This window comes from Colius striatus, chromosome 2 (assembly GCF_028858725.1).
Source record: "Colius striatus isolate bColStr4 chromosome 2, bColStr4.1.hap1, whole genome shotgun sequence".
NCBI classification, from domain to species: domain Eukaryota; kingdom Metazoa; phylum Chordata; class Aves; order Coliiformes; family Coliidae; genus Colius; species Colius striatus.
Genome location: NC_084760.1, coordinates 83,603,367 through 83,619,360, shown reverse-complemented (window position 1 = coordinate 83,619,360; position 15,994 = coordinate 83,603,367). Strand labels below are relative to the sequence as shown.

The 15,994-nt window shown below is 36.3% G+C and overlaps 1 protein-coding gene across 2 annotated transcripts in view; it reads left to right on the top strand.

Annotated features, from left to right (window-relative positions):
* The window catches only part of CAMKMT (calmodulin-lysine N-methyltransferase), a 226,001-nt gene that overhangs the window by 203,302 nt on the left and 6,705 nt on the right, over positions 1-15,994 (top strand). For both annotated transcript variants that reach the window (XM_061991321.1, XM_061991320.1), the window contains exons 8-10: positions 443-517; positions 7,506-7,569; positions 14,374-14,505. In XM_061991321.1, the coding sequence (XP_061847305.1) occupies positions 443-517; positions 7,506-7,569; positions 14,374-14,505 (271 nt within the window). The remainder of the gene's footprint in view (positions 1-442; positions 518-7,505; positions 7,570-14,373; positions 14,506-15,994) is intronic.

Here is a 15,994-nt window from a genome sequence, read left to right as displayed (position 1 = left end):
AGCCCAAGTGAATGCTTACTTCATCAATGAGAAACACATCTGACTTGCCTGCCAGATGTAGAAGAGATCCATGAATTCACATCTATTCTGCAAATCTGTGTTTCGCTCAGGTTGTCGGTACTTTGACTTCACTTCCTCGTGCAGTGGTGTTAAGGGGTGAAAATCTGTGCCACTTATTCAGAAATGCACATTTGTGATCCGCTCATCAGAACTTGTGTGGATTGCCTTTCTGTTATATTAAAAATAGCTCTTTAGCTTTGAATTTTAAAACCTTAAAAATGTACAGAATCATATTTTTACAATCACTTTTGAAAGTAACAAGTGTGTACTTTTAAAAACACTTGTGTTACATAACAATAATATTAATACTTTAAAAATCTCAAGATGAAAAATATAAGTCTTTTTTTTCTTTTTTTTTTTTTAATCTTTTTTTTCCCTCTAGCATTTTACGATGGGATAATGAGACAGATGTCTCTCAACTGGAAGGACATTTTGACATTGTTATGTGTGCTGACTGGTAAGTACATAAAAATCATAAAACTCATGTTAGAAAAATAGCTTTGCTGGAGTAATTGTACTGTGCTGCTTGCTGATGGCTAAGCAGAGTCAACAAATGAAGCACAAAGCCACCTTAACCTCAACAAATTAATATTCATCTCCATGTGACAGTTATAAGGTAGTCTTCTATCACACAGTAACTTCTACCACATTATTTCCCAAAGATTGATTTTGAGAAGCATTTCCATTTTCTGGAATTGCCTCTGTTTCATGCTTGACGTATCAGTAAATGGACGACTTAGGCAAATTGCAAATAATTATGGCTCAGTGAGGAACAGTCTGGAGAAAAGGGAGTTTATCAACACAAACAGCTCAATTAGCTTTCTTCTTAGGAAAGATCTGACTATTGATATAAGGGGATATATTTTTTGCTCTTTGGAAAATCTTTCCGAGGGAAAAAGATTTTCAAAACCTTTTTTTCTCCCTTCACATTCTGTTTCTTAAATCAATTTGACAGCAATATTTGTAGACGTAGTCTTTATATTAGTTGCACAGGCATGTGTTAATTGTAAGAGAATTTTTAGGTAAAAAATAAGAGTACAGCACTTAATTTATGAAAGGTAGATGCATGTTACAATATGATATATTGTTCAATAACTGATGCAAATAGATTTTACTATTGACACACCCTTTTCTGATACTGGATTTGCAAAATTGTGCTGTGCTATGTTAGCTGCATATCAACTTTAAAAACGGTACATTATTAATTATTTGTATTATATAAATTGAGACAGGGTAAAAAGAGATGTGAAAATGACATTTAGGAGAGTAGGTATTTTAAAATTAATCTGCCTTTCCTTCATGAATATTTGCTCTTGACCCTCTAAATGTCCAAAACAGAAAAGGCTGTGTGTGTTTTGTTGCACATAACTGTCACAAGAGACCAGATTCTGAAAACAGGGACTTTGTCGGACAGCTCAGTTCAGCAGATTTCTCTGCCTTATTAAGAAATAGTTAAAGGAAAAAGGCAAAAGGAAGTATGAAGCTATCTATTGTCTTTTTAGCTGTCTATTGTCTTTTTAAACAGTATTCTTTTTAAGTGACTTCTCATAAAATATTCCTCTAAAGGTTTTTGTGGGTTTTTTTGACTTTGATATTTTGCTGTTTAAGCAAACCCTTATTTCAGAAAAGTTACTAGGTTTGTATAGCACTGGAGAAAGTGTCTTTGGTGATCCTCTCTCTTTTTTCTAATACCTATTTGTTGACAGAATGCAACAGTGCTTCATTTCTCCTAGCATTTAATTTCAGAAAAGTTCTTTGTTCCCAAAAAGGACAGAGAAGGGTTTCTAACTAATCGCTGATAATGTGCCTCAGAGATGCATCATCTGATTAAAATAAGGAGCTAAACAACACCATATGATTTCAGCAAGTAATTTAGTAAATGCCTTCCTCACCAAATATTAGAATGGATACTCCAGGTTTCATTGCACAGATGAAGTTAATGCTGGACGGGATTAGATCAGATTAAGTATGAAAGTCAGATCAGAGTGCTGGCGGACATGAGCAGGAGGGCAGCAGTCTTCTCGGAGGCTTAGACAAGGCTCACATATGGATGTTCTCCAGATTATGTGGGTGAAGCAAGGTCTTGCCAAGAGATTTAGAGTTAAATTTGTTCTTCACACAAATATCAAAACAACCTGGCTGTGCCATCTCTTGTATTCTTGATACTCACACCATGTCATCCTATTTGTGCTTGGAGTACAACAGAGTGGAGCAGAGTACAGCAAGACTTAAGTTGTTTTTTTCAGTAATATTCTTGCTTAATACTCTTTCTGGTCTGTTTGGAAATAGTGTCGTTTTTTTAGGAAAGAAAGAATCAAACATGACAAGTAAAATACATAATGCATTTGCAATCCCTGCATTTTGTATATTTATTTTGAACCACTTAAGATGCAGGTAAGTTTATAAATATTTATAGATTTCTAAAAAATAAATAGAAATGTGCAGGTTAGTTTAAAGCACGTGGGTTTATTCACAAATTTTCTCTATTTTCTTATTGCGAGTGCTCATATATATAGTTTAATAAGCATGCAAATCCCTTTATTGTTCGTTCCTTTTTAGAAATCATTCTTTTAGTTATGGACACTAGATTTTCTGGTACATGAACGAGCTGGGGAGAAAATGTTCCATGCTTTATCAAACTCGAATCTTCTTTTCATTTTCATGTATTTCTCCTCTGAGATACAGAATCAACTTGAGAACTGTTGGAAGGATTTTTACTCTCTGAATTTTTTGGGCTGCCATTAAAGAGGAAAAAAACCCCTCTTTTCTTATAGCTTCTCAACTGAAACCTGAAGTATGCAGTGATAAAAACAGATAGAATAGATTGCATTTAGTTTAACACCATCATATAGCTCATTCTCAGTCAATAAAATCTCTAAGAAGAGAGAACTAAAAAGCAAAAAATCTGAGTTCAAATATTAGGTACATGGATAAATTTTTATTGAAGTATTTCCAGCAAGGGTGATATTGTCTGATTCTCTGAATAGCTAACCAGTGGTACTGCTTGATCCCATTTACATGAAAACAAGCTCTATTCATAAACATATTCCAAATCCACATGGAGGTTCAAGTAAAAATATACATGATTACAACAAGCAGCGATATGTTTATATTCATATATTTACAGTCAGACTTTCATAAAGCTTGTGTGCAGGGGTGGAAAATAAGTTATTTCCCAGAACAGACAGTCTATTAGTTAACAGCTAAATTTAGTAGCTCAACTAGATTATCAAATAAATAAGAGGCAAACTGTGAAAGCTAGTTGTTATTTAACCATTCAGGATTTTGACAATAAAAATAGTTTCACGGTTCAGCAGTTCCAAAATAACTTGTGAAATGTCAACTATGAGATAAAAATAAGGAAAAAAAAATCTTAGTGAGGCCACATCTGGAAGAAGGATACACTGGAATAAAACCTGAATGAATGGAATTTTTAAAGCATATCCACTCACCTCATATTTTGGGAGAGGAATTTTAAGGCCTGGCTGAGGGCTGACACAATTTTAGACTTTCATTTGACCTGCACTTACAGATCTAAAGTTACCTACGTGCTGGAATTGTAAGAGTGAGTATGAATAAAAGAGGAGAAATAACAGCTGCCTATATGAAAAGACCAAAACCAAGACTCTTCTAAATCTCTTAAGAGCCTCAGATTTCTGATTATTTAAAAGGATGCATATATCTTTTTGGTTATTAATAAAAAAGGTGCTGAGATTTTTAATCCAAGGACAGAGTCAAAGCCAGGTGGACTAAGCCAACAGAAAAATCTTTGTCTTTCACATTCTTGTGAACTTTTCAGAAATAATTTTAATGCAGAGATATTATGAGGTCTAGATTCTTGTATCATTTTGGAAATACACAATATCCCATTTTACCTATTAAGATCAATCAAAATTTGGCCCATGCAAGAGTATTTTCACAATAGAGGCCAGAGGAGGCTATTCCACATTACTTTCACTGTTGAGATTTTTGCTGAAGTTGTGAGCAGTTGTGGATTCATCAAGAATGTAGAACTGAACTGAAAGCATTCTTTAAATTTCTTAAAATATGTCTCTTTTATCTCCATTATTGCATTTCATATAATATAAGGAAATCTTTTTGCAGGAATGCAGTAAGATCTCTGTCTGCCTCCATTTTAAATTTATTATTCCTTTTAAGCCTCATTTCTTGCACATGCTTTCAAGTGCATTGGAATCTGACAACATGGAAGCAAAGTTTTTTTCAGTTTATGTCAGTTGTGTAGTTGAAGGTGAACAAAAAGATAAATGTCTCTATACATTAGGCACTATACATGAATGTAGTCATGTCTGAAGTACACCTGTAAACTATACTCTTTTGCTGGTTGAAAAGTATAAAAAAAGAAAACTTAAGTTTTCTTACATACAACATATGTCCTTTGATGTGAGGCAAAAGGTAAAAGTATATTAACATGAAGCAAACTGAGAATCTACCTAATTTTCTAAATTCTTTCTTTGTGACTTACTGTTACCTCTATACAGTTCTAGTATAAACTTTTTTTGGGGTTTAATGGTAATTTAAAATTAAACAAAACTGAGAGGAGAGAGGTGACAGGTTACTTGCCATCAGCTATGCTCATGCCTCTCTACTGCTGTGATCCCAAATTCCCTCAATATCCCAAGAAAAGCTTACTATTCCTATCCTGAGCTATCACTTTCATAGCCTCCTTACTACATAAATAGGAGACATTACCACTAAAGTAACGGTAAGCTAAACCAAATTTGAATTGAGGTTCAAGAACTGAGTGTGAATGGTTTAGAACAATACATTTAATTTCACTGAGCTATTGTAAGTTTTAAAGGATTCTCTTGGGTACATTTTGAGTGTGCTTGGCAATATTTAGTCATACAAATTCTACTGGTAAGAGAAACTGTATGATGAAATCTTGTGTGGGACAGATCCTGTGCTGGCCCTGTCTGCAGCACAGATTATCTAATGACTTCTTCAGGATTTTCCTCATTCAAGGCATCTTCCAACTCAGAGAGAGAATGGAGATGTTTCCTGGAGTCACTGCATTGCATTAACATTGCTTCCAGCCTTCTCTGCTCCCTCTGGCCAGAGTATGTGGCCCACAGAGCAACAGACTGGAAACTGCAATTTGGAGACTATTTTCAACAGGCCTTTTGGAGGGCAGGCACAAAATTGTGGGCAGCTCCAGGGCAATTGTCTCAGGTTATCTGGGCTTCCTAAGCTAAGAGGGCTAAGACTCTATCTCCCATACCACCAAAATATCAATTGAGGTCAGACAGAAACAGTATTATTGAAGTTGTCTAATCTAGAAGGTCATGTAACTATTTTAAGTTCCAGGACACGCAGTTTCAGGTGTACAAAGGCCTGTAGTTCTCTCATTATGGAGGAACAAGATTGGTAGCAGCGTCTGGGCCACTATCTCATTGTGTAAAAAGAGAATGATATGCTGTCCCATGAAAAAGGAATTTTAGCACTGGGAAGCTGCCCCAGAATTGTGTTTCCAGTACACTGACTTCAAAAATAAAAATATGACAAGTGCATTTTTCATTTGGAATGTACTTCTCTTTTCAGAAGATCTCGGCAAGTCATAAATGTGCGCGTGCTTGCAAGGTTTCGTGTTGTAGAAAATTAAAATTAATTATTTATATAATTTATGTAAAAATTAATTATTTTTAGCGATTCTTTTGGGAGAGGACCTGTGCACTACATTCCACCTCTTCTGCAGGTGGCCATGTTCCCAGTGAAGTAGTGTCGTATGTTATCTATCTGTATAAGGATCTTGCTGGGCTGAATGTGATTTAAACTCCCAGGAGATACTAAAGATATCAGCTTCTATTTCAAGTAATTAAATTTAAACAAGCATTTTTCTTCAGGAAGATTCTTCCAGTAAGATTAATCAAGGTTGAGGGGCAGCCATCATGCCAATTTCTAAAGTTTAATTTTTCTTGTGGGCAGGCTATCAGAGCAACTGTTAGCTAGTACTTCAGTATCTTGAGAAGAAATTCAAAAGGTCATACTCCTATATGAAATGATCTTCAAGAAATTTATGGATACCCAGTCCACCATATTTTCTCAGCAGTCTGAGGTTCTGCCAGTTTTTACTGATAAAATTTGTTCACTGACACGTTTTCCCCTGGGCTTTTTTTATTTTTCTGACTAGCAAAAATTCACAGATCTTACACAGTTCCTTGACTCTGTATTAGGTAATATTGAAGTCTGCTTGGTAGCTGTGGAGTGTCCTTACCTAAATATCCACACATATTCTGTCCTTGATGATTGTCATGTGGTTGACAGACCACTTTTTTTTTTTTTCCAGTGTTTTCATATATTTTCTTTTAGAAACTTCAAAACTGGAAAAAAAATTACCCACATCTCCTTAGAAAGAGGTATTTAAGAATAATTGAAAGGGGAGTATAGAAAAAAAATCATAAAGAATGGAAAAAGGCTGTGTACTCTGAAACCTGAGCTTGACAGAGGCTGGGAAGCAGTTTTATTACAGCAAAAACATGGAAGATAATGAAGAAAGAATCACGTTATTTGTGGCCTACTTGATAGAGTTTCTTATCTGAATCGCCAATATAAATGCAGGCCACGGCAGTGAGGGCTGAGAAGCATCAGTTTCTATTCGATGGTTGTTCACTAACCATTGTAAATGCACTCTCATCCCCAGTAACTACATGTCCACAAATATCTAGTCAAGAGTGATTGGCACCCTGGTTGCCACTATTAGTATATACATTAAGGTTTTGAGGGGCATGAAGAATGAATTATCCCCTCAAATCATGAAGTAATCACACCAAAATAGGGCTGAGCATGTTGGCAACATTGCATGGGAAAATTGACTCTGCTGCTGTCCTTGCAGGACCCATGCTGGAGATGAAGGTTTTCACTCTTGAGGGAGGACAGTTCTGTATGATCTGGGTCATTATATTTAAACACCGAGGGAGTGAGAAGGTGGGGGCTTGTAAATCTTTATAGGGATAGATAGAGATAGATACATAAATGGAACAGATATGCATAATAGATAATAATGAATTAATGCCACAGCTGTGAAGGTGAAAGGAAAAAAAATGCCCTTAATAGTAACACCTGAACTACAATAAAAAAAAAACCTTAGAAAAGCTCCTCACACACCCCCCTTGCATAAAAAAATAAGTAAAATATTAACTTTATATATTGACCTTGGCTTTTGATATGGCAGTATTTTAATGGCTAGCATATGTGAACTGTGAATTTCAGCCATGTGAGAATCTGTTTCATGCTTTGGTGTGGGTTATATTTGAGTTTATGTATGTCTTAATATTTAAAAGTGCCTGAACTGGACATAAATGTAGACCACAGTTTCTCTTTTACAGCATTGTGTAAACATATGTAATTAGCCTTGTACTTATCTGCATTAGTATCATTAGAATTGAAAACCCATTTTAATCTGGATTCTGTTCTCTTCTCAATGTCAGCCTGTTTCTGGACCAGTACAGAGCTAGCCTTGTTGATGCAATAAAGAGATTACTCCAACCCAGTGTAAGTATGTTTCTATTTTCTCCTGAACACTGGCTTCAGAATAATTAGTCTGTGCACAATGATTGAGAGAGTAATGGAATGGCAGGATTAATGTCATGTAATACTTTAATACTTATTATGTCCAACTTCAATTGAGTCTTCTAATCTATCAGATTCTTTCCTAATCATAAACTAGGAAACTTCTTATACTTGGCCTTCTGATAAGGAACACAGTGGGTAGTAAAATAAATGAAACCGCTTCAAAGATAGCGTGAGATTATTTTTATCAAAGCGTTTCTCAAGTATTTTGCTTTGATAATAATGTCTTCATATTAAAGTAAAAGTACGATATTGAAAGTTTTTATGTTGGCTTCTGTCATTTATAATCCCTTCAATTGTAACCTTTGTCATTGTGTATTTATTTGTTATGAAAGAATATTTCTTTCTTTTCTTTTCTGTTTATATAAAATGAACAAAACCCTTGTGCATATACTGTAGCCTGAAACTTTTTTCCATTAAGTAAGCTCTATGTTTACATGTTTTGCACTTCAGAACATAACCAAATTAACTCTTCATAAAATGCTTACATGTCCTACATAACTGAGGAAATATTTTACTGATCTCATTCTATTGGGCTGTTAAATAGAATATAGGGCTGTAAAAAGAGAGACACACCGGCAAGAAAAGTTGTTGGTATATGCATATGCTTCTACCCCATGTATTTTTGGATCTCAAAAAAATGTAGAAAGAAGATATCAAAATGAGGATATGAGAAAGCATGTGAAGTATTGCTGTAAGTAGGAATTGAAACAGAAATTTACCTTTTACCTTTCGTGCTTAACACAGAAATCTTCCAGTCAGGTAAACTTTCAGTTTCAAAACCAAAGTATTTAATGTTAGCAGTGCATTCTCCAAACTTTATTTTAAGATTGCAGTGTACTTTTTATACAAAAGATATTCTCTATAAAAGGAATAGAAGACCCAAACGTGCAAAGGCTTAAGAAACTGAGTCATTTTAGTCATGTAAGTAATCCCATTCTTTGCTAAGAGTGATCAGGTTTCTATTCTTGGTTCTATCATAGACTTTCCTGAGTGACCTAAGGCAAGTTACTTAAGACTGAATTATTTTAATGAGCTCTGGGACAAGACTGCCACAAAGACAGAAGAGATGTAGCCACCCTGAGGAGACATTTACCCGGATATTTCTGTCAGTGGCAGCAAGGGGAGGTTATGCATCTCCTACCCTAAGTGATGCATTCTGACTTTCATGATGAACCGTCAGTTGACAGGATACAACAACTTTTGGGACCAGAGGTGATATGGAACGCAAAGCCGATCTCAGTTTAAAACAATGCAAAAAGTTGGGTTTTTTTTCAGCCCAGATCAATGTCCACATCTGCTTCTTCAGGTAGCCCCATAGGCCACTGTGCTGGTTCCATGAAGGGAAAGTATGAGTGTCAGGAAAAACAAGTGTGTAAGTGACTTGACTAGAGCCTCTAGCTGGACTGGAAGGAGGTTGTCAATTGCTTTGTTTCTTGCTTATAGCTAATTGTGATCTGATGGTCTGTATTGCCAAAACATACATTTATGTATGCCCACATACACACATTCTCTACCTGGGCTGATTAGCCCAAACAGAGAATTTGATTTAAAAAATAGTGACCATAGAGCAGCCTGAATTTGCGTAGCATTCATAGCTCAAGTTCCCATCTACAATTTAGGAATTGTTAACCTGCCTTTAAACCAAAACTGGCCTGACTTTGTTGCTTTTTAACTCCAGTCAACTAATTCAAAATCAGAACACGCCTTTGTTTTTCAGAGCAGATGGATTAAAGTCCTCTGTGAATGCAGATGGAGTAAAGAGCGATGACTTTTTGTTACCTGTCTTCCTGGTCGGGCTTGTTTCTGCACATTGTGATTAATTCCATAGCCTGTACTCGTTTGCTATGCATTTTAGGCCATGGTTCTTATTTCTTATGGGCAAAGCCAGCTTAAGAAATTCTTGCTCCTTGCGGGAATTTCTTTTGCAGTGTTCTGAATCACTATCCAAAATATATTGTTTAACTAAAGTTATTTGCCTAATTCACTTTATTTATGACTTTATGGATGGCTATCCAGTTATAGCATCGACCTTGCAAATTATTGTCATTCATAACTTAGGGGACAGCAAACTATTATATAGGGTGGAAGCTGGGAGTACAGACACCTTAAATAAACTTACTTGTCCAGAAATGACAAGTTGAACAGAAGTGCCTTCAACCATGTGCTTTCACAGTTGGAAGGACCCAAATAAAAATATATATTCATTTGAGATCTCAAGAGAAGATGCAATTACAAGTAGTGATTGTTTTACTGTTCTTGTTAACTTGTACAAATCTAAGGATAATGTCAGAGGAAACTTTACTAAGTGGCACTGTATCGTGGCCTTTAAAAGAAAAATTTACTAGCAGTGAATTTATTTGCCAATTGCAATAATTGAAAATAGTTTATGAGCATTAATTTATGCCCAAGATAAGTTTATGTGCAACTACTTTGACTAAGTTCACTCTTCTGAAGCCAGTCATGTCCAATATCTTCATCAACAACCTGTATGAGGGGACAGAGTGTACCTTCAGCAAGTTCCCTGATGACACCAAACTGGGAGGACTGGCTGATTCCCCAGAAGGCTGTGCTGCCATTCAGCAGGATCTCAACTGGCTTGAGAGTTGGGCAGAGAGGAACCTCGTGAGCTTCAACAAGGAGAAGTGCAGAGTCCTGCATCTGGGGAGGAACAACCCCATGCACCAGGCTGGGGATTGACCTGCTGGAGAGCAGCTCTGCAGAGAGAGACCTAGGAGTGTTGGTTGACAGCAAACTAACCATGACCCAGCAATGCACCTTCATGGCCAAGACACCCAATGGCATTCTGGGATGCATCAAGAATGTGGCCAGTAGGTCAAGGGAGGTTCTACTCCCCCTCTGCTCTACCCTGATGAAGCCTCATCTGGAGTCCTGTGTCCAGTTCTGGGCTCCTCAGCTCAAGAGGGACAGAGAACTTCTGGAGAAAGTCCAGCGCAGGGCCATCAAGATGATCAGGGGACTGGAGCATCTTCCTTATGAGGAAAAGCTGTGGGAACTGGGACTGGTTAGTCTGGATAAGAGGAGATTGCCCAGGGATCTCATTACTATTTACAGATATCTAAATGGTGGGTGTCAGGAGGTTGGGGCAGCACTTTTTTTTTATGGTATCTAGCAACAGGAGAAGGGGTAATGAGATGAAACTGGAATATAGAAAGTTCAAGCAAAAAACCTATTTTATTGTGAGACTGAGGGAGCCCTGGCACAGGCTGCCCACGGAGGGTGTGGAGTCTCCTTCCTTGGAGGTCTTCAAGACCCTCCTGGATGCGTTCCTGTGTGACCTAATCTGGATGATCCTGCTTTGTCAGGGCGGTTGGATTAGATGATCTCTAAAGGTCCCTTCCAACCCCTACCATTCTATGATTCTATACATTGTTTTGTCCTGGATTTAGAAGCTACATGTACATAGGGATAATACTTTGCCAAATTGATAGAGGAACAATCTCAAATAGAAGATGTACCTAGATAAAAGACACCTTTCAAATGCAACTAGGATACAACTAGAGTAGAAGAGTTCAGGGAAAATAATAGCCAGCAAAACTGAAAGGAAAAGTGGAGTAAATAGAAAATAACCAGTGTCCTTACAAACCTCTCTCAAAGGATAAATTCAGAACAGATGATCCATTCTTCCTGATAGTTTAAAAAGAGATAAATTTAATTATTTTCTTTTTCCTTAGGGATGTTATTTGTGCCTGTTATAATCCCATGACATAGAATTATGTGGTTTGGGTAACTTTTATTTTTCTGGAATCACGACTCTCAGTCATCTAATTCATAGTATGGCCCCATGGACAGTTGTACTGGCATAAGGAGAGAGGACCAGAAATTCACACAGGCATAAATGAGTAGCTTGTAGAGTTGCCAGGGGCTGAAATTTCTGTCTGAATTTGTTATGAAGGCAAATGTCACCTGTAAACCCATTCCAAAAATTAGGCACTGAAATTTTACATCAAGCAAATTTATCTTGAATGGCTATATGTCATTCCTTTTATAAGCAAGCTATTTGATTTGCCAACATTTAGTTTTATTTTTTTTCTATCATTAAAATGTTCTTTTAAATTCAATCTCAAAATAAGTAGTTGCTTGTTTGTGCATTTCACTAATTAAGAACATTTTTTTATGAAAGCTTTGATTCTTCTGTGGCCTGTCCATTCAAAATCCCAATTAAGTCAATGGGATGCTATTAAGCTGTGATTAGTACCAGAAAATAAGACTGCATTTAATAATGATTGATGAGTAAACTTAGTCAGAGTCATGTCCAAAATATGAACGATCATCCCATTATCTTACTGCAGCATTTTAGTGACACTTCAGGCTTTTGTAACTGACATTTTCCTCTGTGCTTTGTTCATGAGTTTACTGGAAGAATTTTCCTATCTGAGGAGAGGCCATTTTTAAACATTAATTAGAATTAGAATTAAACAAGCTTGGGGCAGTCATCGAGTGTAAATCCAGGGCACTGGTCTAATTTTTGGTTTTTTTATAGAGCAACCAAGAAGTCAAAACCATTTAAAATTAAAAATGTGAATGCAACTCCACAACAGGTAGTAGAATGACAGAGATCAGACAGTTGAAAAGAAGGTACTTTAAACTTGGATTATGACAGACTAGAATTGATCACAGTACCTCCCCAGTACCTGCCAGTTTTGAGGAGATTACAATAATTAAACTTAATAATGACTTATTGGGTTTTATCAACGAAGGCAAGATCCTAAGGTGTTCTAGGTGCACACTTATTTCAATAGATGAAAGAGATTTTACTGCAACTAAAGAGCTGGGCAAAAGTAATTGTGTAGTGATTTCTGTGAAAAGCCATTCTCCTTTTTCAAAGTTATTATTCAAATAAATTATCATTTATTCAAATATTTTATACTGGTTTTAAGCATTCTGCAGAGAATATAGAAGGAATGACCACATGGACTGCTAACATCAAATGGAAATATGTAAAGGGGTGTTGCATGAGCGTTGCTTCCTTACTGAACCTGCTGGATCAGTAACCAATGGACATGCCGTTGGTGATGAGGGACTGCAGAGAAGTCTCATCCTTCTTATGCCAGGAAAGGTCTTAGCACAGCAACATGCTGGGGAGCTTGAGATGGCAGCTGGAGGACAAGGATACTCAGCTGCCTTTGCTGCCCACTTCTGTCTGATGTCATTAAAGCATGCCAAGGATGTGAGGGAACTGATCGAGAATTTCCCGTGTTTAATGTTTTTCATCCTGAACTGAGCCTATATTCAGACCTAAGATTTACATAAGCCATTCCAGTGCTTCTGTGGGAGTTACACCCGTTTGCACCTCACATTTAGCCACAGAATTAAAGTTATAGCTACAGGAATGAACAGAAGTGAGTTGCTTTGAATATTGCCCTAGGTCTCCTTTGTGTGTAAATTTCCCATGAGAAAGATGAGGAAAACAGTATTTCCGCTTCTCGCAAAGGCATCTTAAGAATAGACACAGTGCTATGGTATTAATGGTTGGAATCTTCCAAGTACACATTAGTACCATAGATGCTGACATAGAGTTTTTATTGCTGCCTCACTACACATTGTCTCAGCATGTGTGTGCAGAAGTTGTAGCACACAGATTTGTTCTGTATCTTCCTCACTAAGTATCCGTAACTTTCCAGACTTCTCTCTTCTGATCATTTTTTTTCCTGCAATATAGAAGACTGCATTTTCCCAAGCCTCTTCTTCTAATAATCTTGTAACTTTTTTCAGATCTCTAAAAATATGGTTTTATCTCTTCAGTTGATTACACTTCCTGAATTAGTCTTAGCTCTCATTAATATAGAAGTTTAAATACGATAACTCACTGTAAACTTTGTGTCTCCCCTTGGTGTGATATGCTGTTGGCAGATATTAACCTTTGTTTACAGCTCTTCAACCAGTTTTCATTCCACGTGACAGAACACGGTGTTCAGTCAATTAGAATTAATTTTGCAAATAAGATTTCAAGAGATGCTATATCAAGTAAGTTAGGTTTTGGGCTAGCACTTTGCACAGAGTCAAAAATCTATCAGTTCAAGGTACATTCATTTTTGCTTCCTTAAATACAGAACGATGAACAAAAAATTAGCTAATGGACCATAATTTATTGCCTGGACATCATAAATGGCCTGATTGTCTTGAAAGATCCAGAATTACCATGCAAGAATGTTAAGTCCTGCTTTAAACTCAATTTACTGATCCAAGGTCAAATTTTGTTGCACTGCTCAGGTAGTTTAAAATATCTTTAAAAAATTAATGATGGGGTCTGATTTGTGTCCTCTTTTGCCTTGGTTTACACTGTTATAATTCCGCTGGCCGCAAATGGGAGGTACTCTTCTATGCATTAGAGTGGGGGAAAAAAATCATTATTTACAGTCTTTGCATGGTCATGAGCTAACAAATAGATTTTGCACTGAGTGTATGTTTTCTATGCTTTTTCTGTGTCTTATTTTGGAAATCCATAGCCACCATTATTACATGAAAAGGACTAAACGTATGGTAGTTGGCAGTTTTCTAAAGAAAATGTTTATTTATTACCCTTTATTTTGCATTTATTTAATCACAGAAATCTTGCATATTTATAACAATTATTTTAGTATTTTACCAAGAGAATAATTGACTTTTCCAGACTGAGTATATTAAAAGCTCAGTCAGGTGTATGTTATGTCTGGTTCCCTTCCAGTTTTAAAAATGTATAAATTCTCCTTTTTAATGTTCCAGGGAAAAGCAATGGTATTTGCTCCACTCCGAGGGAATACTTTAAACCAGTTTTGCAATCTAGCTGAAAAAGCTGGTTTCTCTATCCAAAGACATGAAAATTATGATGAACACATTTCGAACTTCCACTCCAAGGTTAGTTTTCTGCTTGTGTTAGATAACACTTTAATCCGCATTGCATTTTGAAGAGATCATGGTCCTTTTGGCAGGTAACCTAAATGTTTGATTAAAGTACTCCTTAGGTGTGCTGTTTCTGAACAGCTATTTTTGTATCTGATTATTTTGTGTGGTAGAACTGTCCTTTATCTCTGCACGTCTAGAAGAGTTTTGCAGAAGCATCGCTTGTTTACCCTTTTCATTCATAGAAATCTAATTTATGAGAGTCTTTTCTTCTTGTTGTTAGCTGTCTAAAAATATATGGCACACTAGCATTTACATTTTAATAAAAAGCTTGCAACTTTTAAGCAGGTTAAATACTGAAATGGACTGAAATAAATAGGAGGTGAGTGTCTAATTGTATCATATCGTACCTTAAATCCTTATCTCTGGCTGCTTTATGGCTGGGTCAGTTGGCAGCTTCAAGCTGCTAAATCTCATACAGAATTTCACAGTTGTGGGGTTATATGTCAGATCGAGGCGCTACAAGATTTAGGTCAAAAGCACTTATCTGAGCGTGATTTCTAAGCTTGCTTACATAAAGCTACTGTTATCAGTCTCCTTTTTTTATTATTTATAAGTGTAGAGTAATACAGGACATGAAGAGGAAGGTACTTCACAGAAAACTTTTTAGGAATTTCTTATTTTCCTGCGTAGAAGTGCTTATCAAAATCATATTTATTACTTGCAATTCTGAGATCTCTATTTCATACCATAAAGAAATCCACTGTTGTAGGTCCATATGACCTTAGACATAACCTCTTGCAATTTTCTAAGAATTGCTCTTGGAAAATACAGACATGTTCGGAATGGAAGTGAAATGCCTTTTTTTTTCCAACTTAGCTCTACCATGTGATAGAAATCAGATTATGATAAAAAAAAAATGCATGTGATGTTGTAAGGAACAAATATCATTTTTATTGTGTGATTTTATGTTTAATAAAGACTGCCATTAAAGCTATCTAGACATGCGTGCGTTAAATCACTTAATGTCTTTGTTCAGGTAGGTCAGAACCTGGTCATAATAAAACCAAATAATTTTCAGTTGTTGCTCATCTACTACCTTGACTTTAAATTATATAAAATGGTAGGAAAATGTGAGGCCCAATCTGATGGGGTTTTTATTTGCCTCCACCTGAAAAAGGGCATGATTTTGATTATGTAGTTTCATGGTAGTAGGTCTCTTTCATTATTCACTGCATCCAAATCAAATCTGCAGCAGTGAAATGCAGGAGTAATAGTTGCTACCTTGATCCAACAGATGGATCTAAAAAGTTTATTTTGCTTAGAAAACAAATCTCTTCTGTCTTCCTCTGGTTATGGGTCCACTACAGTCCTTATAATGGTGACCAGAGTGAAACTGTACCTGAAGTAGTTTTAAATTAGCTAGCTCTAGAAATGTTGATCATTTTACTGCAACATTTTTAGCTCAAGCTCTGAAACGTTAAGATGGACATATACTTGGAGA